Here is a 24,457-nt window from a genome sequence, read left to right on the forward strand (position 1 = left end):
CGAGGGCAGCCTCGATATGCATTCCGAGTAACCCATCCGCTTCGCAATGGAGGCATATCTGGTAGCTATGAGCTGTACACACCGTGCATTATAATGTTGATATTCAGGAACGGCTCCATAGTGGGGCTAGGAGTGAAAGCTTTGGTAACAAGCATGTGAACTTGAGTCTTGAGGCATTATTGATAATATTTTCGGACTCTATGCTTGGTAGCATCTAGAAAGGATTGCATGAGACTAAAAACTAACAGTGGAACTACCAGTATATACCTACTTGTCGTTGTCTTTCTTTGCAATTGAAGATGAGGCAATATATCTGTTCATTTTGTTGTTCGTGAACGGTAAACTGATTCCATGATGATGTGGTTGTCATTTTTGGTCAGCTAAAATGAATTCTAGAGCGGAATAGTACCCATACAACAATTAGAAAGATTTGAGCTATTTGGGACTGCTAAGCAGCTCAGACCTATGCGGCCTAGCCACCCCTGTCCATAGCGGCACTAGTTAAGTGGCAGATCGGCACTACGGAACGGGATGTCCTCCTGCTTTTATTGAGGGCACAACAACCAACGTACAACCCTCCTTTGAACTATCCGCTTCCAGAAATGTATGCTTTTCTGCACTAGTATCATCTTCCAGTAGAGTTATCTCAGATTCCATATCTGGAGGGGCTGCATTTCTCACTATCAGCCTATCCTCCAACTACCACTTCATGATAGGGACAGCGACTTTGCGCATTTGGTCCCAAAATCTCCTGTTGCTCCTTGTCATCTGGATACTATGGCGAAAATGCCAGTGGCCTAATTACTTTTCTCCACTGCGGCACTTGCCATCCCCTCATAGTGGGACCTGGGGAATGACACAATGTCTGCGACTCTATCGAAACCCCGCGGAAAACCCCAGTGTGACTGGTATGTGGAGTAGTCCCTGTCCTCAAGAATACTTCGGAGTCCTCTCTAGTCCCCTCCCCGCATTTTCGCTTTCTCCGGTTGGTGCTGATCTCTGACGGAATGTACAGGGTCAATCACATTCCAAACGATGGTTTGATACGCTACCGTACTTTGCTGAACTCCGACCGACTGTTGGTGACTTCTCCTGAGGCCCTCGCTGAAGTTTTGACTACGAAATGCTATGACTTCAGGAAGCCCAAGTGGCTGGTCGGTGAGCTGAAGCATGTACTCGGATCTGGGCTCTTGTTAGCAGAGGGAAATGACCACCATTTTCAGAGAAAGATCCTCGCACCAGCCTTCTCATTCCGTCATATCAAGAATTTGTACGGAGTCTTCTGGGACAAGTTGCACGAATTAGTAAATGCGATGACAGTCCACCTGTCATGCAAGGAGAAGGAGCAGCAGATCACTCGACTTGCGTGTGACAAGTTACATCCCAGCACCGACGTGCTCGATATTGCAGATTGGGCCAATCGAGCAACGTTAGACATGATTGGGATTGCAGGTATGGGTCGAGATTTTGGGGCAATCCACAACCCAAACGCGGACTTGATTCGTGCATATAAACTGATTTTTCAACCTTCAAAAAGCGTCATGTTTTTTGGCCATCTTGCGTTTTCAGTTGCCTGATTGGTTGGTCAATCGTCTGCCCTTTCGACGGAACAAGGAAATACAGAGAGCCGTCCGCACGATTCGGGGCGTGTGTGCCGAGTTGATTCACCAGAAGTCCAAATCCATTTCAGATAATAGCAACCCCGAGCATCGGGATATACTCAGCGTCACCCTCCAGAACGGCGGCTTCAGCGAAGAGGGCCATCTTGCTGGCTGCCTTAGTGGGACGATTCGAATTTCGATTGGAGGATGACCGGCTTCTGGACGAGAGTCACTTGAAGGTAACTCGCACAGTGACTTCCAGGCCCGCTAATGGGCATCTCGTTAAGGTAACCACCTTTGATAGGCTGTGCTAGAGGTACTAGTCTTGCATCTTGGGCCACCAATGTTTAGCTACGCTTGGGCCCCAGACACATTGTAGACCACCCTAGGTACTAGAACTATTGCTATCGTAACCCGCACGAAGATGATTGTGTAGCACGAAGATTGACAGCCATCGAAGCATTGGCATTTTATTTGACTGCATATTGAAAGTTAATTTGAGAAAACCAGATTGACACAGACTAGTCCAGAACTAATAGGTAATGCCTACTATCTTCCTGATCTGCGCCTTTGACGGGCCTTCATACCCATTACGCACCCCCTTCCGCTCTCACAATCTGTGAAACGAACTTCTTCTTCAGCGCCTCGATTATCAGCATCCCCAAAGTAGCAATGGATCCCGCATTCAAGATCTCCAATGTGCTGATCTCAATGCCGCCCAGACCTCTCTTCATCCAGTTCCTGATCTCGATAGTGACAAGGGAATCAACGCCCAGCGCGGATGGTGATACGCCCACATCTAGATCCTCCAATGGCTGTAGCATGAAAGTATAGATCTTGACAGCCAATTCATGTGTTATTAGTTCCACTGAAGCAGGGTCATTAAGCACTGTTTCCGGATCTGCTTCTACGGACGTTAGGAAACTTTTGAGCGCGTCGGTCTCTCTGTTTCCACCACTGCTATTGGCTGGTGCCTCATTGTATATGTTCTGAAAGACTCCCATGCGAGGGTCCTTTCTCCACACTATACGATTGGTTGGATCGGAGAGAAGCTTGTTGCAGCGTAGCCCGATTGTTAATGATCCATCCTCCATTGGATCCACTGCGGATTTGACAATGGCCCAACTGAGTGAATCCAAGAGGTCTTTCTCCCTGAGGAAGTACCCGTCCGCAGCGCGAAGAGTATCTGCTTTGTCACTGTTTTTAGCTAGATAGCCAATGTCGTCCATGAGACCGATGTGTAAGACTGAGGCGGGGAGACCTAGACTCCTGCGGTACTGGACGAAGGCGTTGAGGAATGTATTGGCTGCGGCGTAGTTTGCTTGGCCTGGTGCACCGAAGGACCCGCTAATGGATCCAGCAACGAAGAAGTCCAGAACTTCCGGCATCGCATGGTGTAGATTCCATGTTCCTTGAACTTTTGGTTCAATTGCGGCGGTCCAGTCTGAGAGATCCATTTCCATGAATGGCTTGTCTTGAAGTACCATTGACAGTTGGAAGACCCCCTTGATTGGTTTCTTTGCGACTTGGGTGATGTTCATAACGTCTTCTTTATTTATGACACTGCCTTGAATGGTTTGGACATTGCAACTCTGACATTCTAGCTCTTCAATAAATCGTAGGTCCTGTTCTGATGTTCCGGCCGATCGGGAGAAGAAGATGAGGTGTCTGGCGCCTCTCTCGACTAGCCAGGTCGCTATTGCTCGGCCCAGACCGCCCATCCCGCCAACGAGTAAATACGAGGCATCGGCCCTTAGAGTCAGGTTCGGAATAGTCGCAGCTAGTGGCAAGTCCTGTTCTCTTTCTGGAAATGTCACGATGATCTTCCCCATGTGCGTGCCTTTCTGCATATAACGGAAGCTGTCCTCAATCTGAACGGCAGGGAAGACTGTCATGGGTGAAATAGGCTTGATGTCTCCAGATTCGAGCATTTGAAGGGTACGGACAAGTAGCCTGTATCATTATGTTAATGGCGTGGCTTAGTGCACCGAAAGTGGAACATACCGGTGACGCTTCGAAGTGTCAAGTCCATTCAAATCGATACCAATAAAGCTTCTATTTGCCTCGAAGAGACCCATGTTCAACTGGGCCTTTCCAACAATGTCTTCCTTTCCTATTTCAAGCATTTTACCACATGGAGCTACGCATTGCCAGGAGGCATGTAGAAGCTCCCCCGACAAGCTGTTGAGCACCAGGTCGACACCACGTCCTTCAGTAGCAGCAAGGAGATCCTCTCGGAAGGAGGTGTCACGAGAATTGAATATATGACTGCGAGGGATACTGAAGGCTTCTGTAAGATAACGGGCCTTTTCCTCGTTTCCGACAGTTGTATAAACCTGCACATTGTTAGACACGAACTCAATTAGACTTGAAGTATTACTGAAAAGGGAAATGGCTCACCTGGACTCTACCAATGCTCTGGCAGATGTTCAAGGCTGCGATCCCAATGCCTCCACATGCGGAGTGAATCAGCACTGACTGGCCGCTCTGTAGACCACCGATGTCTAGAAGCGAGTGGATGACAGTAGCATAGACGGCAGGCAGAGTGGCAGCTTCCTCATATGAGATGTTTTGCGGGATCTTGGCGCATGTCGTAGCTGAAATCGTGTTACGGGTTGCAAAGCAATTTTTGTTGAGGTAAATAACTCGGTCGCCAATGTGAAGGTCGGTTACTCCAGTACCTACGTCTGTTACCACACCGGAGCCTTCCAGCCCAATACTTAATTCTTTATCTTCAAGAACTCCCATGGCAAGAAGCACATCCTTGAATTTTGGCTTAGTATTTCCCGAGGGTGATGGGGTCAGGAGATTACGGGGGTTCCTACTCTAAAGTTCAGGCCTGCGCAACGCGGCTGAATGACCACTTCACCGTGCTCAGGTTCTCTTGTTGTCAAAGGGGTCCATTGTAGAGTTTGCAATAGTCCGGGGCGCACGATGGCCAACTTAGCAGCGCAAGGCTTGGATGCCGTGATTGCCAGGTCGTCGGCCACTGAGGCCGGATAATATCGTCCCACTAGAATGGTCCCATTACGGATGAAGAACTCGCTATCTGCATCGAGGGATCCCAGTGAACCATGGCTGTTAAGGTTTTCGAATATCTTCGCAATCAGTAGGCCGAGTGGATCTTTGGGCCAATTTGATTCCAGTGTTGCGAATGAGACAGAGTTCTCTGCTCGTAGCGTTCGAGCGAGGCCAAGGGTGAGGCCAAACTCGGGTGATGAACTTACTTCATATTGGGCCGCCGGAATGAGCCACAGTATCTTGCTGTTCCCTTGTCTAACCACCATTCTCTGGAAGGCTATCAGATCTTCGTGGGATATGTTCGCGAAGAGCGGTGCTTCGAGCTCCAAAACTGAGATAATGTCTTGATCCGGTGGAGGCCCATCTTGAAGTGTGCTCAAGTCGACCTGATATCCACGGATCGTTAGCGTATCTAGGAGATGCTCAATATCCTGTCCGACATTGTGAAGTAGAGTCACGCGATGAATATTAGGTAGGAGTTGTGCAGGCCGATAGACCATATTGACGTTGATGTGATATGGGCGAGGGCCGTCGAAGACTTCGGCAGCCTTCGAGTACCCTGCCCGTTTCAGAGCGTCTTCCCACTTGTGGGGAGGCATGAACGGCTCATCAACTCTCCCATCATTCTCGCCCAGCCACCATCCTGGCAATATTCCCATAATTCTTTGTCCAATTGGTCAACGTGGACTATGAAATAAGAGGAGCTTAGTATAAAGGTTGGAATATGAGACTTACAGGCTCGTAGCCCTTATCGTTGGGCATAATTCTTGCAGAAATAGGTAACCTCGGGGAGCAAGCAGCTTTCGCACGTTCACCAGAGTGTCGTGGATTATGGGAGTGGCATGTAGAACATTGCTTGCAATGATCAAATCGTATGATTTGGCCTCAAAACCTTGTTCGATTGGGTCTTTCGTGATGTCAAGCATCTTGAATTCCAGTCCTTGATATTCTTTGAACCTCTCCTGCGCCGCGGGAAAGAATCCAGCGGAAATATCAGTAAAGGTGTACAGCGAGTACAGGCGGTCACTCCAGGCCAGAGGATGTGGTTAGACCTCGCAGGGCCGTTGCCGTGACGCTTCCGGTGCCAGCCCCAATCTCGAGCACCCTCAAGGTGGGATTTGTATGGCCCGCAGAAGCGAAGAACTTGACTGAGTTTGTTCTAGACTCGGCGAAATCATAATACTTGCCAAGTCCGTTGTCTGCTTGGAGTAATTCAAGACTGTCCACTTGCCCCTGGGTGAGAGCAATGCAATTATCTAGAATCCTGGTGATGAGCTCGGCTACGATTCCAGCGTCGGTTTGCGACACGAAGTATTTCAACTCGTGAATCAATGCGAGCCGGGCATCAGTGCTGTGAAACAACATCTCCTCTGCATTTGGAAGCAAATCGTACTTGTTGTTCCATGCCCTAACTATTTGGAGCCCAATCCACGAGCGGAACTTCTGTAGGTGCTTGATGTCACAGTCCAGATGGAATGTCCGATGGCCTATCTCAACCATACACAGAAGTGCCAGTTTTTCCAGTCGTTCAAGGTTTGTTGAGCCTTTTCTTGAGCCCTCACTGGTTTTGATCATGAAATGTATCATGTTCAGTTGAATGTGGGGCTTCCAGTGTAATTTAGCTGCCCCGATCGTATCAGGCTTGTCCGCTATTGAATTTCTTTCCAAAGGGGAATATCTGACTCCCGCTAGAGACAGAAAAATGCCTTTTTCGGACTTCGCTACCACTTTTCCGGAAATCGCACTGGTAGAGCTAGTTGTGGCAGCAGCATCGACTACCGCATCCGTGAGACTCCTGCTGCTACTGATATAGATTTGCTCAATCCTTGTTGGAACACATAAATGGGATATGCGACGGTAAATACCGTCACAACTTGCTGGAACCAACAGTTGCAGACAGTGATCTATGGTTGTTGGGTGAACGACGTAGGGTGATTCAGATACCGTAGTTGCCACTAGCCTGGCAGAAGCCACGTTCTTACCCGGTAGACAAGTCACTCCAGTCAAACCTTGGAAACATGGGCCATAGTTAAGACCGATTCTCTTCATCATTGCATACAGGCCGTTGGCTGACCGGGGATACTGGGAAGGGGGCGGTATTGAGGTAGGATGCGTGGCCCCCGCTCGGATCTGGCCTACACAGTGCTTGATCCAGGCAGTCTCGTTGAACGAGATTATGCTGAATTCCCACCAGTCAGAGTCCAACATAGTGGTAAGCCGGATAGGGTGTAGATTCGTGATCATCTCAACTGTCTTGGACTCATTCAATATTAATGCTGTGTGCACCATGACATCCCGGAAGCCGCAACGGTCGTCTGAGGAGATCTGTCGCATGGCCTCCACTGCCATTGCAAGGTAGCCTGCACAGGGGAATACGGTATCATTGATAATTCGATGATCTCGAAGCCATGGCACGTCTTCTAAACGAAGCATGTTGCGCCATTCGGGTCGTAGGTCGTTGCCCTCCAGGGTGCGAGAGCCCAGTAATTCGTGGTGAGGAAATTCACGGGACCTCCACTCTTTGCACATTCTGCTTTCAGACCAATACTCATGCTCATGGTGCCACTGGTATAGTGGCAAGTTAGTGAGCAAGCGCCTTGCTGGGCAGATCTTCTGGAAATCCAATGATACATTGTTCAAGTATAGCTCCCCGACCATGTGAAGTATGGATTCGGTACAGTCCTTACCTTTGGTCATGGCTGCGAGGTAAATGTCTTTAGACCGGTTAGCTTCTTGGGAAATCTGTCGGAGCGGCCCTTTGAGGGCACTATGTGGACCCATCTCGAGGAAAAGATGCTCGGTGGATCCTTCACTGTCCATCAAATGCTTGACAGCACCATAGAACAGGACCGGCTTTTCCGCGTTTTCTCGCCAGTAGCCCGCATCTAAACGACCTGGCCCTTCTATTCTCTTTTCGTAGACACTCGAGAAAAAGGGCACTACAGGAGCCTTGCTGTGGACATTCTGGCACAGGAAGGACTCAATGGATTCGCCAATATCCAGGATATGGTCTGTGAGATGATCAACATTCAGAATCCCAACAATTTGTGTATATCTGTAGAAGAGCAAACTGGGTACCCACGAGAATGATACCCCATCTCCACATTCAACCTACGAACGAAACACCCCGGATTGTCTCTCTTGATTGCTTCACAGGCCTTTTCCAAGACATCAAGATCCCCTGATAGCGTAATACTCTGCGGGCTATTTTCGCACGCTATCACGATCCCTTGAGTCAAATAGTGGGCGACTTCCTTATAGCCAAGCCCTATGGCGGCCATCCCACCCGGTCGTGGGTATCCTTTGGTCAGGTACCCACGGTAATATGCGATTATTATTGCCTCCCCGGCTGTGATCGCCTTTGAAGCGTAAGCGGCTGCGATCTCTCCACCGGAGTGACCAACTACTGCATCAGGCCGAATGCCCCATTGACGGAGAAGGTTCACTAATGCCACCTGAACAGCCGTGACTAGCGGCTGGGAGTACTCTGACATAATTAAATTGCTAGTGCGTTCTGGCTCCAACAGTTCGTCTCTGAGATTCCAAGAAGGGGCATGTTCCAGTCTGGCCAGTACGGCGCTCATATCAGTAATGTCTTCGTCGAAGGAGGGATAGTCAATTATCAGCTCTTTAGCCATTCCTGCCCATTGGGACCCTTGACCAGGGAAGACCATTGTTATCGTGGGTTTCTCTTTGATTTTGGTCAAGCGAGAGAAGACCAAGGCATCGCGTGATGCACTGGTGACACAGTAGACTCTGTTAGCTAGATGTTCCCGTCGATTGCACAAAGTGTATGATATTTCCGCCATCAAAGATGGATTGCAACGGATATATCGTTCATGCTTGAGTAGACTCTGTGTCAGTGACACTGGGTGTGCTGCTGATATTACGTGGATGAACTTCCGAGGACGGGGAAGCGACTTTAAGCTTCCACAGATGGCCTTTGGGTCCTGGCTATCGGCGTCGGGCATAGTAGTTTGAGACATGAAAGGTGTAACACTCTCGAGAATGATATGTGCATTTGCTCCCGCGATACCAAAGGAGTTTACGCTCGCTCTCAACGGCTTATTGGACGGCCATTTTATCACGTCGACTGGGACCTCCATGTTAGCCTCCTTGAAGGGAATATTCGGGTTCGGAATCGAGAAGTTTATGCTCGGGGGAATTCTCATATTCTCCAACGCCAGTATGACCTTCACAACTGACGATACCCCGCAAGCGCCCTCACTATGGCCCAGGTTCGGCTTGACGCTTCCAATGTAGACTGGATCCTGATTACCTCCGAAGACTCGTGCGATTGCCGCAGCTTCGACGGGGTCACCCACAGGTGTACCTGTTCCATGAGCCTCAACAAAAACGGTTTGCTTCGGGTCGAGCGACACTTCTCGATATGCTTGACGGATCAATGCCTCATGTGCATCAGAGCTGGGCGTCGCCATTCTCGGCGTTCCACCGTCGAAATTCGTCGCAGTCGCCCTGATAACGGCACGAATTGCATCGCCATTTTTGATCGCCTCTCCAAGGGACTTGACATAGATGACATTGATGGCTTCCCCCCTGGCATATCCGTTCGCTGCCACATCAAAAGTTTTGCACGAACCGTCAGGTGATAATGTACCTTGCTCCGCCGTGGCAATGGACATTGTGGGCGAGAAAATAAGATTTGTACCCGCAACCAGTGCCCCGGAACAATCGCCCGCACGAATCGCTCGGATAGCTTCATGCAAAGCAATCAAGGACGACGAACACCCTGCTTTGATGGTGAAAGAGGGTCCTTTCAAATCGTATTCGTAACTTATTCGATTAGAGAGGGACAGATCGTGCCCTCCAAGGACTCGGAACATCCCTGCATCCTGTATATCCTTGGCATGGAGATCCAACCAGTCCTGTCCGGAGAACGTCTTAGATCAGTCCCCTCTAATTTCTATACTTATTTCTCTACTTACCTCGCCCCAGACTCCAACATAACAACCAATTTTGCTACCGCGCCAGTTCACTTGACCTGAGGATTGCATGCATTCGTAGACAACTTCGAGCAGCATCCGTTGCTGGGGGTCAACATCGTCCGCCTCCTTTAGACTCATCGAGAAGAAGGAAGTATCAAAATATTTCAGATTATCACTCTCTGCGAGAAAGTGTCCATGTTTCATCGTGACCGATCCTGCTCGTCCAGTTGGGCTATAGAATCCGTTCACATTAAACCGACTTTTGGGGATCTTGCTTCGCGTAGATCGCTTCTCTGTGATAAGCTTCCAGAGTTCTTCCCCGGTATGAATTGCCCCAGGTAGTCGCAATCCAAATCCGACTATGGCTATCGGCTCCAAGGGGCTGTCAGCTTTACCATGGGTCACAGGCTCATTTGGAAGCTGCACGGACAGCGCCGGGGAAGGTGATTCTTTGGAATCCATTATGGGTCTGATGAACATAGAGAAATTGGATATAAAGAAGAGTGACTGAGGGGAGACGAGTGGCAGATCATCTCCATATGATAAGACTAAAGCGAGACAGTGAGACTGGCATGAGGTATGACGAACGGCATGGCCCTTCAGCGGAGCTTTAGATCCGGGAACCTTCAAGCAGGCCCCTTTCAACGGTCATAGGTCACAAGTAGCATAAAGTTACCTTGGCTGTAGCTAATTAGATGCCAAGGGTTTTCATAATTCTTCTTGTTCCATGATTCCTAACCATTCGCTTAGAAACGTGACATTCATCTCGTGGACCTCTCCCATCTTTAGCAACTTCGGTGTATCCGGCGCAGGGCATGTCAGTCGACCAATGAAACAATTGAAAGAATGAAATGACCATCAAGTTAGCGAGCAAGGTACGGCGAGACAATGACCTCGCTCGATGGTAATTTGATGATTGGTTTAGGTACTGAAGCACAAAGTCAATTGCGGAGTGCGAATTGACAGGAAGGTCAGCTGACGGGAAACCAAACCCCCCAGCCGATATATACTTTGGCTTATCTATTCCAATAATTATAGCTCCAGAGTCATGTGCAGGGATTCAGGCCTTGGTAGACAGCTGACGTGTAACTAGCAAGGTTATATTCGGCAATCCGCCAACCGAGCGATCTTCATGTGCTTCGAGTCGGTAGCACGGAAAGTACAAGTTCAGATGCTGCTGGTCTTTTCCACGCGACAAGCCACCTTTCTTCACTAAGCTGTTCTCCTCGATGGAGGACCGTCCGGGGTCTTTGTTCTATTCAAAAGAAAATCATGTGGGTTATACATATTAACCTTAGGATAGCTTATTTGGATTCGATTACGACTGGTAGGTCTAGGCCCCATAAGGAATCTGTGGGGGATCATTTGCTTTGGCAGTAGTTTCTGTTTCTAACCCTAGAATCATGAGTAAATTGCCTGTTGTTGCTGACATACCCTGATATAGAAACTGGTCAACACCCACATTCGGGATATGACCCAGCTGACAATCCATAGAAGTGTCCATATGCTTAGTGATACCTCCATCTCATGTGGTAGAGTCCACTATTATTCCCCAAAGTTGACTTCATTTTCTATGTCGTAATCAGTGGAGGGCGCCCTCCGTATAGAGAATAGTTAGGGCAAATGAGTCAAAAGCGGGTCCAGTGCGGGGACTCCGCAATGGGTTCCAGAATTGACATGCTTCTCGGCGTCGCTATCTCCAAATTTTTTCGCACACTGCCGCCATGTCGACAACTACCACTACAGTGACCAGTGAGCTCAGCTCACTCCGTCTCTCCGCTGAAGAAGTCCGACTTCCAGCCCCTCGAGATGACCGAAAGTCGCGCCTGCAACAAGTCGTCGTCATCACCCAGCTGTTTGCCGTCACACTCACGGCCAGTGTGATCAATGGCTTGGTTGTAGTCGGACTCCCCACTATCACTGCAGACCTCCAGCTGCCCCCTTCGCTCTCTCTATGGCCATCGTCTGTATGCAGTCTCGCGACGGCTTCTACACTCCTTCTGTCCGGCTCAATTGCCGACACAATTGGCCCACGATGGGTTGAACTAGTCGGATCTCTCGCCAGCGGCGCCCTGATGCTTGGGCAGGGTCTGTCGCAAACTGGAATTGAGCTGGTGATCATGCGAGCCTTCCAGGGTGTCGGTCTCTCAATGCACCTCGCCTCTTCAGTATCCATTGTCACGCAGCTTCTGCCCCCTGGTAAAGGCCGTAACCTGGCATTTTCCTGCATAGGCCTGAGCCAGCCATTGGGCTTCTCACTGGGACTTGTCGTCGGCGGCATTCTAATTGACACTATTGGCTGGCGCGCAGGCTGGTACATCGCCGGAGGAATCACTCTCTTCTTCACCGTCATCGGACTGTGGTCATTACCCAAGAGCCCCGTGCAGCGAGACGGACACATTCTCCGCAATGTGCGAACCAAGATCGACTGGGTGGGAGCTGGACTTGCTTCAGCATTTATGGCATTGCTCTGCTACCTGCTCGCGTGAGTACCCTCAAACACCAATAACTATTCCCTAATCTAACCAATCTACAAACACAGCATTCTCAGCGCAAACCCCTCCCGCATCCGCTCCGCAGAAAGCATCATAATCCTCTGCGTCGCCGCCATCGCCCTCCCCACCTTCATCACCTGGGTCCATTTCCAAGTCAAGCGCGGAAAACCAGCCCTAATTCCCAACGCACTATGGAGAAACACCTCTTTCTCGAGCATCTGCGCCACAGTCGCCCTTTCCAACGCAGTAATCAACTCCATGGAGCTCTTCGCCAGTCTATTGTGCGTCCCCACCTCCCGTCCCCATCCCCTTGCCAGGTCACCCTCTATTATTTTTATCACCACGTACTAACCAAATACATCAAACAGCTTCCAAGAAATCCAATCCCTCAGTGCCCTCGGCGCCTCGATCCGCATCCTCCCCAGCCTGATCGTCGGCGTGCTCATCAACCTCGTAATCGGCTTCTTCGTACACCGCATCCCCGCCTACTGGATTGTTACCATCACATCCTTCTTCTGCGCCTTCTCCCCGCTCCTCATGGCCGTCATCAACCCAGCCTGGACATACTGGGCGAATGCCTTCGTCGCGCAACTCCTGCAGCCCATTAGCGCTGACGCGCTCTTTACGGTAGGGTTGATCGTCATCACGAATGTTTTTCCGGATGATACACAGGCGCTGGCCGGAGCGGTGTTTAATACCTCGGCGCAATTTGGGAGTGCGTTGGGGATGGCGGTGTTGCAGGTGATTTCGACGGTAGTGACTGAGGAGAAGGAGAAGGGTGGAGAGAGTGAGAAGAAGGCATTGATGGAGGGATATCGGGCCAGTTTTTGGACTATGTTTGGGTTGATGGTGGTTTGTACGGCGGTGGGGTTCTTTGGGTTGAGGAGATCAGGGAGGGTGGGGTTGAAGAGGGACTAGATTGTTGTTATTTGGGTTGTTTGGGGGTTTGTGGGTTATTGTTCTGCTGGTTGGGGTGTTAGGTTGGGAAAAGTTTGTTGGCTTTTTATACTTCATTGTCTATATTGGGTTGGTGTGGATTTTAGGGTTGTTGTGCATCTACATAAGTGGACATAATAGACTGTGGCATTATGATTAGCGAAGGGAAAGGGAAACCATACTTCTAGAGTATCTCGAAATTAGTTTAATTACATTCATAACCGATTTTCTGGCATTCTTGCCTCAGAGTATACTATAACATATTCAGCAGAACCCCTTCACCCACTTCGATCCCTCACACTTCAAGTCAGTCTCTCAACCTGTTATCACTTCGCACCACCCGCCCCGAGCGCCTCAACCGCCTGCCTCGTCAACCCCTCAAACGTCAACTCCGGCGCAGTAAACGCATGAAAACTCAACGCCAGTGCAAACTCCCCAAACAACCACTGCTGCAACTCGGACCCAATCATACTATTTAGTCCATACGAGGCAACAGTCCCTTTACTGAAATTAATCTCGTCAATCTCCCTCCCCAACATACTCGCGCATTTCTGTACAATCCGATCTCCAACGTGCGCCATTAGCGTCTCATAATCCAGCTCCTCCCCATCACCGATAACTTCCCCATCCGGCTTCGAAGCTCTCAACGAACCCTGCAAAAGATCCAGGTCACGCTGCACATCACGCAGACGAGCATCACCATGCCAGAATAGACGGTTTGTACCGGCAGAAAGGTGCAGCAGGGAAGGATCGAGCCCTAACACGAGATGACTGGGACTTCTCGGAGACATGGCGACTTCGAGACCCTCGAGCATCTCTATCTCGTCAATTCCGTAGAAGCCTAATCGCTGGAGAGAGTCCTCGACGGTTTGGTTTTCTGCTACTACGCCGACGTCGAGGAGCATGGGTAGCGCTATCGAGCAGGCGGGTAGGCCAAGGGACTGGCGGTATACTGCGAACGCATCGAGAAAGCTGTTCCCGGCACTGTAATTTGTCTGACCTGGTGTGCCTATTGTGCCCGAGATCGAACTGGTCATGACGAAGAAGTCTAGTGGGGCGTTGATGAGGACGGAATGGAGGACATGTGCTATGCGGAGTTTGGGGGTGACGGCAGCTTGGTATTGCGCTGCTGTCATGCCCTGAAGTAGGCCGTCCTAATGGGTGATTAGATCATGTCTTTGGAGATGGAGATAATGAAGTTGTTTACCTGCAGTACCATTGCAGCGTGCACCACACCACGGATCGGTCTTTCTTTCATCGCTCGGGCGACAATTGCTCTCATATCGGACTCATTGCCAGCATCAGCCTGAAATACCTGTACAGATGCACCGGCCTTTTCAGCAAGTTCAACGGTCTGTGCTGCCTTTGGCTGCGTTGCGCCTGAGCGTGACACGAAAATGAAATGCCGACATCCTCGTTCAGCCATCCAGCGGACCAGACTGCTTCCAAGGCCGCCGAGCCCTCCAATGAGTAGGTATGCTGCATCAGGGAAGAACTTGACCCGTCGGATCTGAGGTAGGATCTGCCGTTGTCAGAGTTGTAAAACACGAGGCTAGTGAGAATTGCAACATACCTTTACCGTACTTTCACCATATTTGAATTGCACTGCCGCATGTACCTCTCCAGTTGAGCCTGGATATGCATTGAACTGGTTGCCATTTGACTGCGTGGGCATTTGATCAATGCTGTAAACTGGCACATGGGACGTCCAGATGTCCTTGTTCTTCTTCAAAAACTCCAAACCATCCTGTAGGATTTCAGCCGCCATCCCTTGTCGTGTACCGAGGTTTTCGTATCCCATCGGCAGGAAAGAAGCACCCTTGGTAAAAGGACCTGTATCCAGCTTCCCTGCCATTCCTTCATTGCATAAGACAAACCGACCGGCCGCTGATATATGTCTCCATGCCTCTTGACCAGCTGTTGAGAACTTTTCGCATATCACCAGTGAAAACTTCCCGGAGGTGGCTTCGAGGACTGGCGACATATGAGACGCATGCATATCCTCAACCACAACAATTGGGATGCCGGACGCCGAGGCTTCGTATAGTTCTTCACTCTCTTCTTGTGTCGCTACAACGACAGTGATCCGGGCATTCAATTCCTTACTAAGACTGATGGCCACCTTAGCAAACAAGAGGGGCATATGTAAAATGAGGATATGATCATCCTTTTGGGCTCTTCCTAGCCAGCTCATGCAGAGAAGGACTTTGCATACGGTTGGAAGGGCAGCACAAAGAAGTGCTGGGTCGAGACCTTCAAATTCGAAACAGGCACCTTTCTGTGCCTTGACGATAGTTTGGTACCCACTCTGTGCGGAGAGTGTGACTACCTGGCGAAGTGTACTTTCGCGATCATTGGAAATTGTATGGCCAACAACGATGACCGGTTGCTTTGTGCGATGATCAGGAGCCCAACCCTGGTACTCGGTCATCTTCACCTGGAGACATAGTTCGTCCACCTTTGAGTCCATCGAAAACTCCTCATTGGCCCTGAAGATGAACTCGCTCTTCACAAATTCGCTCTGTAGCGGCATGTCCAGTGACAATTTAACCGCCTGACTATCCTTCGGAGACGTACTGGGACATGTCCATGGCACCAACCGATTGGTGTGGAGAATGCCTTCGTGAAGCCAGAACTCCATCTCCTGGCCAGAGCTCTGAGGTGCTGCAGATCCCAGAACTGCCAACATAGCCTGTGCGATGCTCTGGGGAGACTCCTCCCAGTCAACATCCAACGATAGGATCTTAGCTCCAGGATTCTCCGATCTGACAACCCGCAGGAATCCTAGACTCAGCCCGCCTTCGGCAGTGCGGCCTTGGTTGACACCCAAAGTGAGCCAGAGAAGCACGCTTTCCTCAGAGAGAACCAGCTTCTTGAGCATGTCAAATTGTGTCTGGCAGGGATTCGACAAAATGGTACCATCGATGTCAAGAATCACCGTATGTTGGTGAAACGCATGGTTTGTCCGGTGCAAATTTACTACATCGACAGCCACTTCCAGGACCTGTAGCTCTTCCACACACTCCCTCACGAGACGTTGGTCCGAACTTTCTTTGACTACCAAGGTAACCGCTGTTGGCTCTGGTTGTCGGTCACCTTCGTACTCTAACTCCTGGGAGAGAAGCAGGCTAGTCTGTGAGACACATAGCTCTAATGCTGGCCTAGATATTATGGAAGGACAATCCAGACAGCTGCTAGTTACCGATGTGTTTCCATCTTGCATTATGAGCATCCTACCGGTGGGCGCCAAAATAGATTGTAGTTCTTGGATAATGGCCGTATTCAACTGGCCCTTGAAAATGACAAGGTCATGTGCGCCCTGCAAGCTTGAAGACAACTGGGGGATTTCTGGTGAGAACTGTATTATCGATGTATCCTCCGGTAGAGAAAACTTGAGTTTCTTTTTGACATCCCCGTCGAACATCTCAGCAATGGTTAACTTTCCAGTAACGGGAAACTGGCGCGTCACGGCCTCTAAGAGGCTATAGTCGTCTCCTACAGCAACGAAAGCTCTTTGCATCGGTCGCTTGTGGTTAATCAGGCCAACTAATTCGTGGGCAGCCTCTTCCAGCGACTTGTAGGATGACTGTCCCTGATACTTAGCTGCATAGTCAATGTCAGGTTGCCATCGGTATTGCATGTACTTCTGATCCGGAACGACCGCTGTCGAGCGAGCCGACCAGCTCATCTCGTGCTCCTTGAACCATATTCCCTTACATTCCAGCATCGGGTGCCCATTCGAATTAACTAGCTGTATGTGTGACCGGAAAAAGGGGCGCTGGCACTCGTCTGTCCATGCGAATGCATTTCCTTCGGTTTCTTCAGGATAAGCAATGGTCATCTCTTCGACCCGCATGGGGATGGTGCTGTAAGGCATGGCATTATATCGTCCCTGCTCGAAGGAGATAATGGCAAGCTGGAAACAGGCATCAATAGTTCCGGGATGCATGACATATCTTGACTCGCCGGCAATCGTCCCACTCTTTTGGTTTAACCCGATGGTACTTGCTGCTGCGTAATCCCGACCGTTGGATTCGACCTGCCCTAAGCGCTGAAACGTGTTGCCATAAAAGACTCCAACTCGATCGAACGTTCTATACCACCTGTCGGGGTTGGTACGTTGATGCAATTTCTTAATGACATGTTGGTGACACTGGCTGGATACATTAAGCTTGGTCTTGCGAGCCGTTATATGGCCACCACAATGGATGGTCCAGTGGTTGTCCAGGAGAGACTCGACGGTGAATGTATACCAGTCGGATCCCTTATCGCTCTTTCGCGTCAGTCGAGTTACTACCTCAATCCCATGATCATTGTCCGGTATCACAAGGCCTTGTTGAAAGTTAAAGTCTTTCAAGCAAACTCCATCACAAGGGCTGAATGAAGTATCGCTAATCTGCCACAGGGCTTCAATAGCCAATGCAATGTACGCTGCACCAGGTAGCAAAAGCTCGCTGCCAACCTGTCTCGATGGTCAGATAATACGGCTCGTACTTGTCCAGACGCATTCACTCACGCGATGATCCCTTAGCCACGGCGCATCCCGAAGCCGTAGAACATTTTTCCAAACATGATTGGTATCAGAGAGGCCGGCCACCCGTCTCCCCAGTAGATCATGTCGAGGCTCTGACTGTTGGCGCTGCTCCTGACTTAAGCGGGTCTCTCGCCAATAGTCTTTTGTGTAGTTCCACTGATACGCGGGCAAATCAACTAGCAGTTGCGGCCCTGGTTCTCTGGCCAAGTCGTTTGTCACATTGTGCAAGCGGACAGCATAGCCGGCGAGGAACAGACGCCCAGCGACCCGCAGCAAGTCGTTGCATGAATCAGATCCTCTGATAAGGCTCGGTATGTATTTGAATTCCTTTGAAATACCATCTGCAGACATTATCTGCTTCAATGGCCCACCGAGGACTGAATGAGGCCCAATCTCGACAAAGTGATTCAACTCCAACTCTTCCAGACTGTTAAGCGCGACTATTGCTGCATGAAAGCGAACCCTATTAGAGAGGTTTTCCGCCCAATACTTAGGATTGATATCAGATTCGTAAACCTGGCTCCCTGTCAAAGAAGAAATCATTGGGACCCGGGCGAGCCGTTCTGAGGCGGTAGACGAATCAGTCCTCCGGCTTGCATCCAGAAGTAGTTGCTCATAAAATTCAGCAACAGGTTCCATTGCGGGCGAGTGGTAGGGTCTTCCTGTTATTAGTTCCCTCATGAATACACCAGAGGCGTGAATTTGCGTTTTCAGCTTTTCTTTCGTACTCGTCGAGCCACTCAACGTCACACTATCCGGGGAATTCTCGCATGAAACGACAAAGTCTGTGCCACGAATATAAGGTTCGATCTTGTCCACCCCGAGGCCTACAGCAAGCATTGAGCCTGCAGGGCTTTTCTGTGCAACTGCCTCGCCACGATAGAAAGAGGTTGCAAAGGCTTCCCGAGCAGATAGCAAGCCCGCTGCGTATGCTGCTGCGATTTCTCCGGAAGAGTGTCCCACGACGGCAGAGGGGGTAATTCCCCATGTTCTTAGCTGATCGACTATTGCGATCTGAATTGCTGTGCAGAGTGGCTGTGCAACATCAGGCTCCGCTATGTGGTCTGAATCAATGTTTCCCAACAACGCTTCCTCTATGGTCCATCCTACCGGTGGCTGTAGTGTCCTCATATACTGATCTAAATACTTTATGGTCGTGCTAAACACGGGTAGATTGCGCATAGCATCTTTTCCCATGCCAACCCATTGCGCACCCTGTCCCGTGAAGACGAAGGCGATCGGGCCAGGACCTTCTGCCACGTCGAACTCGAGGTTTGGCTTGCTGAAGTTTTCTACTTCATGTCCTTCTAGTGCAATAGTAAAGGCTCTGTGTGAAAAGTGAGTTCGATGGCAATTGAGTGTGTATGCCAAGTCTTGAAGGCGGTGATTCTCCACGATACAAGCGTGCGCTTCGATGTTCTTCTCAAGTGTAGCTCGATCGTGTGCTGTGAAACATACCAGAGCCTTTCCAGGGTTTGAGTTTTTATACTCTGGTTTGAACATTAGCCTCCCGTGGTCAGAATGGACGGCCTCCACAATCAGATGGCCGTTGGTGCCACCATATCCGAAGGACGATACTCCAACCCGCCGGGTGAGAGGGCTCTCAGGCCACGGTCTAGTATCCACATTGATTTTCACATTCCACTCGTCTTCCTTGACTGTTTATTTGTTAGCACGGTTGGGTGCATTCACACATTAGAGAAAAGTTGTCTACAAACTAGCTGGGTTGAGCGTTTTGAAGCCCGCTACCCCGGGTATGATACCAGTCTCCACCATCAACGCCGCTTTGATCACAGCAAATATACCACTGGCAGCTTCACTATGGCCGATATTCGCTTTGATCTTTGAGAAAATAATTAGTCTCAGTGTCACCATATGCCTCAGAATGTTTGCGGAGAATACTCACTGCACCCAGCAGTAGCGGCTGCTGGCGACTCCGTCTTTCATTCATTCCGTTAGAAATGGCTTTGACTTCTATGGGATCGCCAACCGGTGTGCCAGTCCCTAAGAAGTTTCAGCAGCTCTTTGCGTTTCGCAATTCATTACGCATGATTACCATGGCATTCAACATAGAGTGTGTCTGTTGGGTCCAAGCCGGCTCTCTTGTAAGCAGCACGTAGGACCCTTTCTTGGCCTTGAACACTGGGATGGGTGATTCCTTGGTCTTTAACTTTCCCATTTCTACATCAGTTAGTCGCTTATTCGACGCTTCGGGATCCTGCAACATCTTACGTATTAAGCGCTGAGCCGCGGATGACTGCTCGAATCGGTTCACCACTGTGAAGTGCATCACTGAGCCTGCGTAGGTAGATGGCGCCTGCTCCTTCGGCACGGCCGTACCCATCTGCTGCAGCATCAAAGGTGTGGCAGGTGGATGTTGGCGATAGGATCCCCAGCTTAGCGGTATTCATGTGCTGATCGACTGAAACAATTAGATTCACGCCTCCTGCGATTGCGCCGTCGCATTCGCCCGTCTGAAGTGCCTGACATGCTTGATGTATAGCAGTCATAGATGAAGAACAGGCGCTATTGATAACGGCGCTGAATATGGTCAGTCGGATTGACTTTATGTGAAACTATACCCTAGTTACCGGCACTCACCTTGGTCCGCGTAGGTCGAACACGTTACAGATCCTCGCACTGAGGAGACCAGGGTCAGTCCCTGTGGCTGCATATTCGTGCCGGAAGTCCGGTTCGCGATGAAGCATCTGTTGGTAATCTGAGGTGAAGCAGCCCACAAATGCCCCGATACTCTCCCCAGCAACATCTTCCAATCTCTTACCGGCGTTCTCCAGGCACTCATACGTAACTTCAAGAATACGCCGTTGCTGCGGATCTAGCCACATGGCCTCAATCGGGGTGATGCCGAAGAAGTTGGGATCAAAGTCCTGAGGACTGCCGTCAAGAAAGTAACCTCCACGGACATTGAAACTGCCGGGTCTATTCAGGTTCTCATGGTAGAACGCATCAATTTTAAACCGGCTTTCGGGCACAGTTGGGGTCTGGACCGATTTCCTATTAACGAGTACATCCCAGAGATCACAAGGGGTTGTAATCGATCCCGGCAGGCGACAGGCTATATGCTGGTTACTATAGAGAGAAGAGATGAGTGCATATCGGTACCCACCCATGCCGACGATGGCAATCGGCTCAAAGGGGACATGATCCACAGGTGAGCCCTTTGAAGTAGGGTGTCGCGTCATCAAGATTGTAGAGACCTCGTGAAACAAGTATTTAATGACTGATACGAGCTGGGTAATTATATGGGCTTTCGATCTGGGTCTTAGTGAGAGCTTAACACTCTTGGATGCAGGCTCGAGGAACAGGGATGGATGAGGGGACATTTATACCTTAAAGACGAGTCTGACTCTATTATCCCTCACCAGATGCAGATAATAGAGTTCAGCACACGACTCGTGTTTCCCATCTCTTTGGGTCATCTTGCAAGGCGAATCATTCGTTTCTGGGAGTCGCCCACAACATCCACATTCCGCGGCATGCTGTATCAAGTTCACCATTCCTCTTATTCGCAGGTCGGGTTGATCTGAAAGACGTCATGTGTCCAATGAAAATCAACCGGTGATCCTCACTCAGTCCGTCGATGGAAATGGTTTCCTATCTAACGTCCATTGGATGGGAAGTTGCGCAAGGAAACATAACTGGCATGGACCTTCATGATAAAATGGGTGGCTTAGACGTTGATCCCTTGAGAGGTTTCGAATGACACAGAACCACGGTATAGAAGAAACCAATCATGCTCTAAACATCACAGTAGAAACTAAAGCATTAGGAAACTCTCTTTCGCCACCAAACAAGGTAGTGACGCATCCAATGATCTGACTGGTAGGGGGGTACCTTTTCCTTAATGTTTGTTCAAAGTTAGATGGGCTTCTCGATAATGTATCAGGCTCAACAGATGGCGTGGGTAGATGAGGATAATAGCCTTCTGGGACTGTGAGGTTCGTAATATACCTTGCCTGTTGTGATGCACATGGTTCCTTTGGGCAGTTCAGACTCACATGACAGCGACCAACTTGACGCGGTTGCAAATAAGCGGTGTCAGAGAATACCAATGGTCATAATAATGTTCGAATCACGCTACATTGGACGCTAAATTGAAGCAATGCCCCAATTAGGCGACCAGCATGCTATGGCAGATGCAAGGTGATAATCGAAGGAGCGGGATGAGCAGAAGTCACCAGTGAATTGACCCTTCCTTTAGCTCTGTTCGCTACTTATATAGTAGCTAGTAAGTAGAATCCTTTCGGCAGTTTTGTGTACTGAGTACTGGAACTGATAAAAAGCCCAAGGCCAGTGAGGGCAATGGAGGTCATGGAAGGAGTGATTGTCCCTGTTGAGACAACAGATGTCAAACTTCACCGCCCCTGTACTCTCATGCAGGACAGCGATCATGCAGCACGATCTTGTTTCTCGAAAACCTAAAGTTAGTAATCACATCACACTTATATGAGGTTGGAAGTATCTGTGGCAATCATCCTCTCTAACTTTTCAAAGGAATCTACAATTACTAAAACCTTTCCAATAGCAAGTTTTTCCAATACATTTCACCCGCTCCCTTCAAGGATGCTGACTATCTGCTTGACAGCATAAGGATAGTCCACAGACCTCGAGGCAGGTCACCGCACGCACATGACAATCTACGTAAACTTTAATCGCTAGCTAGGGATGCAGAACAATTATAGCCGCATTCCCCAGAATGAACCTACTATGTACTAATACTATTTATCTGATGTTGCCACGTATGAACACTAAACACAGATTTACATCTCACTTAGCGGATGCAGACAGCCATGCCTATCCACGTGGGAAGGATGCTTCCTCATGGATGCAAGCCACACACTGGTATGCCGGTACACATGGGATATCCAGGCCTATGATCATAGTGACATGATCATAATCATAATTCAGACATCCGAGAAGTGTAGGTATACTTTCACTGACGCTTGAAACCACTGACGTCTGAAACGAGGCATGTCTGTACTTATTGCATGGAGTTCTTCAGCGTTTGTGTACTTTTCTGGTCAGTAGTATCCCTTGCAACTTGGGCATTTTTGACGGAAAGTATAATTTGAACCCAGTTACTACCTACAATACATCCGTGATATACAGTCTGTGCCTTACGCCGTTTAGGCACAAATCCCCTTGAGTAGCTACAGGCTGCCTCCCACCTTACATGCCCAGATCCCCTAATTGAACCCAACCTTTGCCTCCTAAGGGATGTGGCCTTTTCGTTCTATGGCAGTTTAAGCTTAGTATCTGAACACACAGCGATTCAAAGTTAGGCACTGATGGTCACCTCAAAGGAAATGAGATAGATATATTGACAAGAAGATCTATCAGGACAGTTATCTCCCACTCTTTCCCTAGCCCCTTGGAACACACAATGAGATAAATCATCTGTAACAGCTATCTGACCGCGGGTCTCATTAATTCCTATCTAGTATATAGTATCTTCTTTCGAGGGCCACTCCTCTCTTCCCTTTCCCCTCAACAATATAACCATCATCATTAGAATCATTTTGTATGGTTGCTACAACATCCCTGCCACTACCCCAACAGCGCAGAGAATAAGAAGACACCCAAAATACGGGACTCAAACAGGAAGCTGCCCATCGTAGTAACCCAATTCATCTCTAGTCTGAAGTAGTAGCTGAGTGAACCAGACATAGGAATGAAGCCCTATATAGCTCTACTAAAACTGTACTCGTCCTAACCAACATGTAATGACACATACATCAAAACTACATCCCTCAATCTCACAAGTTGACGTAGTAATAGTAATGATAATCACCATCAAACTAACACCAAATACCCTATATCATGAATTGAACCCCACAACAACCTCCCCCCAACCAGCCCCATCCAACAAACATCCAATGAATAAAAAGGTACACAACTCAACAGGGCCAGCCACCTTTGATTCCAAGCATTGGTGCTAGCACGCACCAATACAAGTGACAACATCCACTCAAAGAACTCACCACTACCAGACCAGACCAGACTAGAGTAAGTAACATCTCCCGACCTGCACTACATTTTCCCGGACTCGGTAGATGTCCAGCAACCCCAGCCCGAGACGAGCAATCCTGACCACGACTCCGACCCCGAGCCGAAGTAGTTGGATCAAATCATCCACTGCCATTGCCATTGCATGACAGAATTACCCATTCCACTACTAAACTACTAGTATATGCAGCATACATGTATCAACGGATGAATTACTACACACAATCGTATAACAATCCTAATCGAGAACGACGCCCGAAACTAATTCCCGAGAAGACCTGAATCCGATACTACGCAAGTGAAGTGACACCCGGGACGTTCCGAGAATAACCCCCAAGCCAAGCCCAAACCCGCCCGCATCGGGAACCGGAACGGGAATGTAAGTATCGATTCATCGCTCGGCTCGAAAGCAGTAGCAGCCACCACCACCACCATTTAATTATCCAACGCTCGGGGATCTCGTACGCGGGATGGGTGGGTGGATGGATCGGAAGCTTCCGCTGAGATACTCGAGTTATCTCATTGGATGAGGACCCGAGATTACTACCCTCACTTCCTAACTGCTTGCTCATTTGAGGGTTTCAGATGGAATGACAGCAGGAAAATTGAGTTTCAACGTCCGACCGCACGCGGCGACAATGTCGTCACGACTCGGTACCAGAGTTTTTCGAGAATGGTATAGAGGTAGAATAGCTTCAACGATTAACTTTTCATTTTTACTTTACTACTCGTGACGAAGTTTATTGGAAGTTACTTGATTTTACTGAGAACGGTCATTGGGTGGGTGGGAAAGAAACCGGCTGCAACATTGCAGGGTTGTAGTAGATTTCCATGTAACCAAAAGCAAAAGCAAAAAGTCTAAAAGTAACCCGAACCTATCCAATCCATCTAACCAGC

At 49.3% G+C, this 24,457-nt stretch overlaps 5 protein-coding genes across 5 annotated transcripts; 2 read left to right on the forward strand and 3 right to left on the reverse strand.

Moving 5' to 3' along the window:
* Positions 1-861: 861 nt before the first annotated feature.
* On the forward strand, positions 862-1,812 carry AtWU_05530 (cytochrome P450; the record flags this gene model as incomplete). Its single annotated transcript, XM_035500640.1, has 3 exons — positions 862-908; positions 1,016-1,452; positions 1,538-1,812. 3 exons carry the CDS (start codon positions 862-864, stop codon positions 1,810-1,812), a joined length of 759 nt encoding a protein of 252 aa, XP_035356533.1.
* A 379-nt stretch (positions 1,813-2,191) lies between these two features.
* AtWU_05531 (polyketide synthase) lies at positions 2,192-5,548 on the reverse strand (the record flags this gene model as incomplete). Its single annotated transcript, XM_035500641.1, has 5 exons — positions 2,192-3,554; positions 3,606-3,937; positions 4,002-4,364; positions 4,427-5,285; positions 5,358-5,548. The coding sequence occupies 5 exons, from the start codon at positions 5,546-5,548 to the stop codon at positions 2,192-2,194; spliced, it is 3,108 nt and encodes a 1,035-aa protein (XP_035356534.1).
* Positions 5,549-5,645: 97 nt separating this feature from the next.
* On the reverse strand, positions 5,646-10,030 carry AtWU_05532 (type I polyketide synthase; the record flags this gene model as incomplete). Its single annotated transcript, XM_035500642.1, has 3 exons — positions 5,646-7,633; positions 7,705-9,508; positions 9,569-10,030. 3 exons carry the CDS (start codon positions 10,028-10,030, stop codon positions 5,646-5,648), a joined length of 4,254 nt encoding a protein of 1,417 aa, XP_035356535.1.
* Positions 10,031-11,292: 1,262 nt separating this feature from the next.
* On the forward strand, positions 11,293-12,981 carry AtWU_05533 (putative MFS transporter; the record flags this gene model as incomplete). Its single annotated transcript, XM_035500643.1, has 3 exons — positions 11,293-12,053; positions 12,111-12,344; positions 12,432-12,981. The coding sequence occupies 3 exons, from the start codon at positions 11,293-11,295 to the stop codon at positions 12,979-12,981; spliced, it is 1,545 nt and encodes a 514-aa protein (XP_035356536.1).
* Positions 12,982-13,325: 344 nt separating this feature from the next.
* On the reverse strand, positions 13,326-20,736 carry AtWU_05534 (polyketide synthase; the record flags this gene model as incomplete). The annotated part of the gene is made up of 10 exons (XM_035500644.1): positions 13,326-14,153; positions 14,207-14,521; positions 14,573-17,461; positions 17,516-19,191; positions 19,252-19,375; positions 19,440-19,537; positions 19,590-19,714; positions 19,766-20,074; positions 20,135-20,609; positions 20,661-20,736. The coding sequence occupies 10 exons, from the start codon at positions 20,734-20,736 to the stop codon at positions 13,326-13,328; spliced, it is 6,915 nt and encodes a 2,304-aa protein (XP_035356537.1).
* Positions 20,737-24,457: the final 3,721 nt, after the last annotated feature.

Source organism: Aspergillus tubingensis, assembly GCF_013340325.1.
Source record: "Aspergillus tubingensis WU-2223L DNA, scaffold_7, whole genome shotgun sequence".
In the NCBI taxonomy this organism is placed as follows: Eukaryota; Fungi; Ascomycota; class Eurotiomycetes; order Eurotiales; family Aspergillaceae; genus Aspergillus; species Aspergillus tubingensis.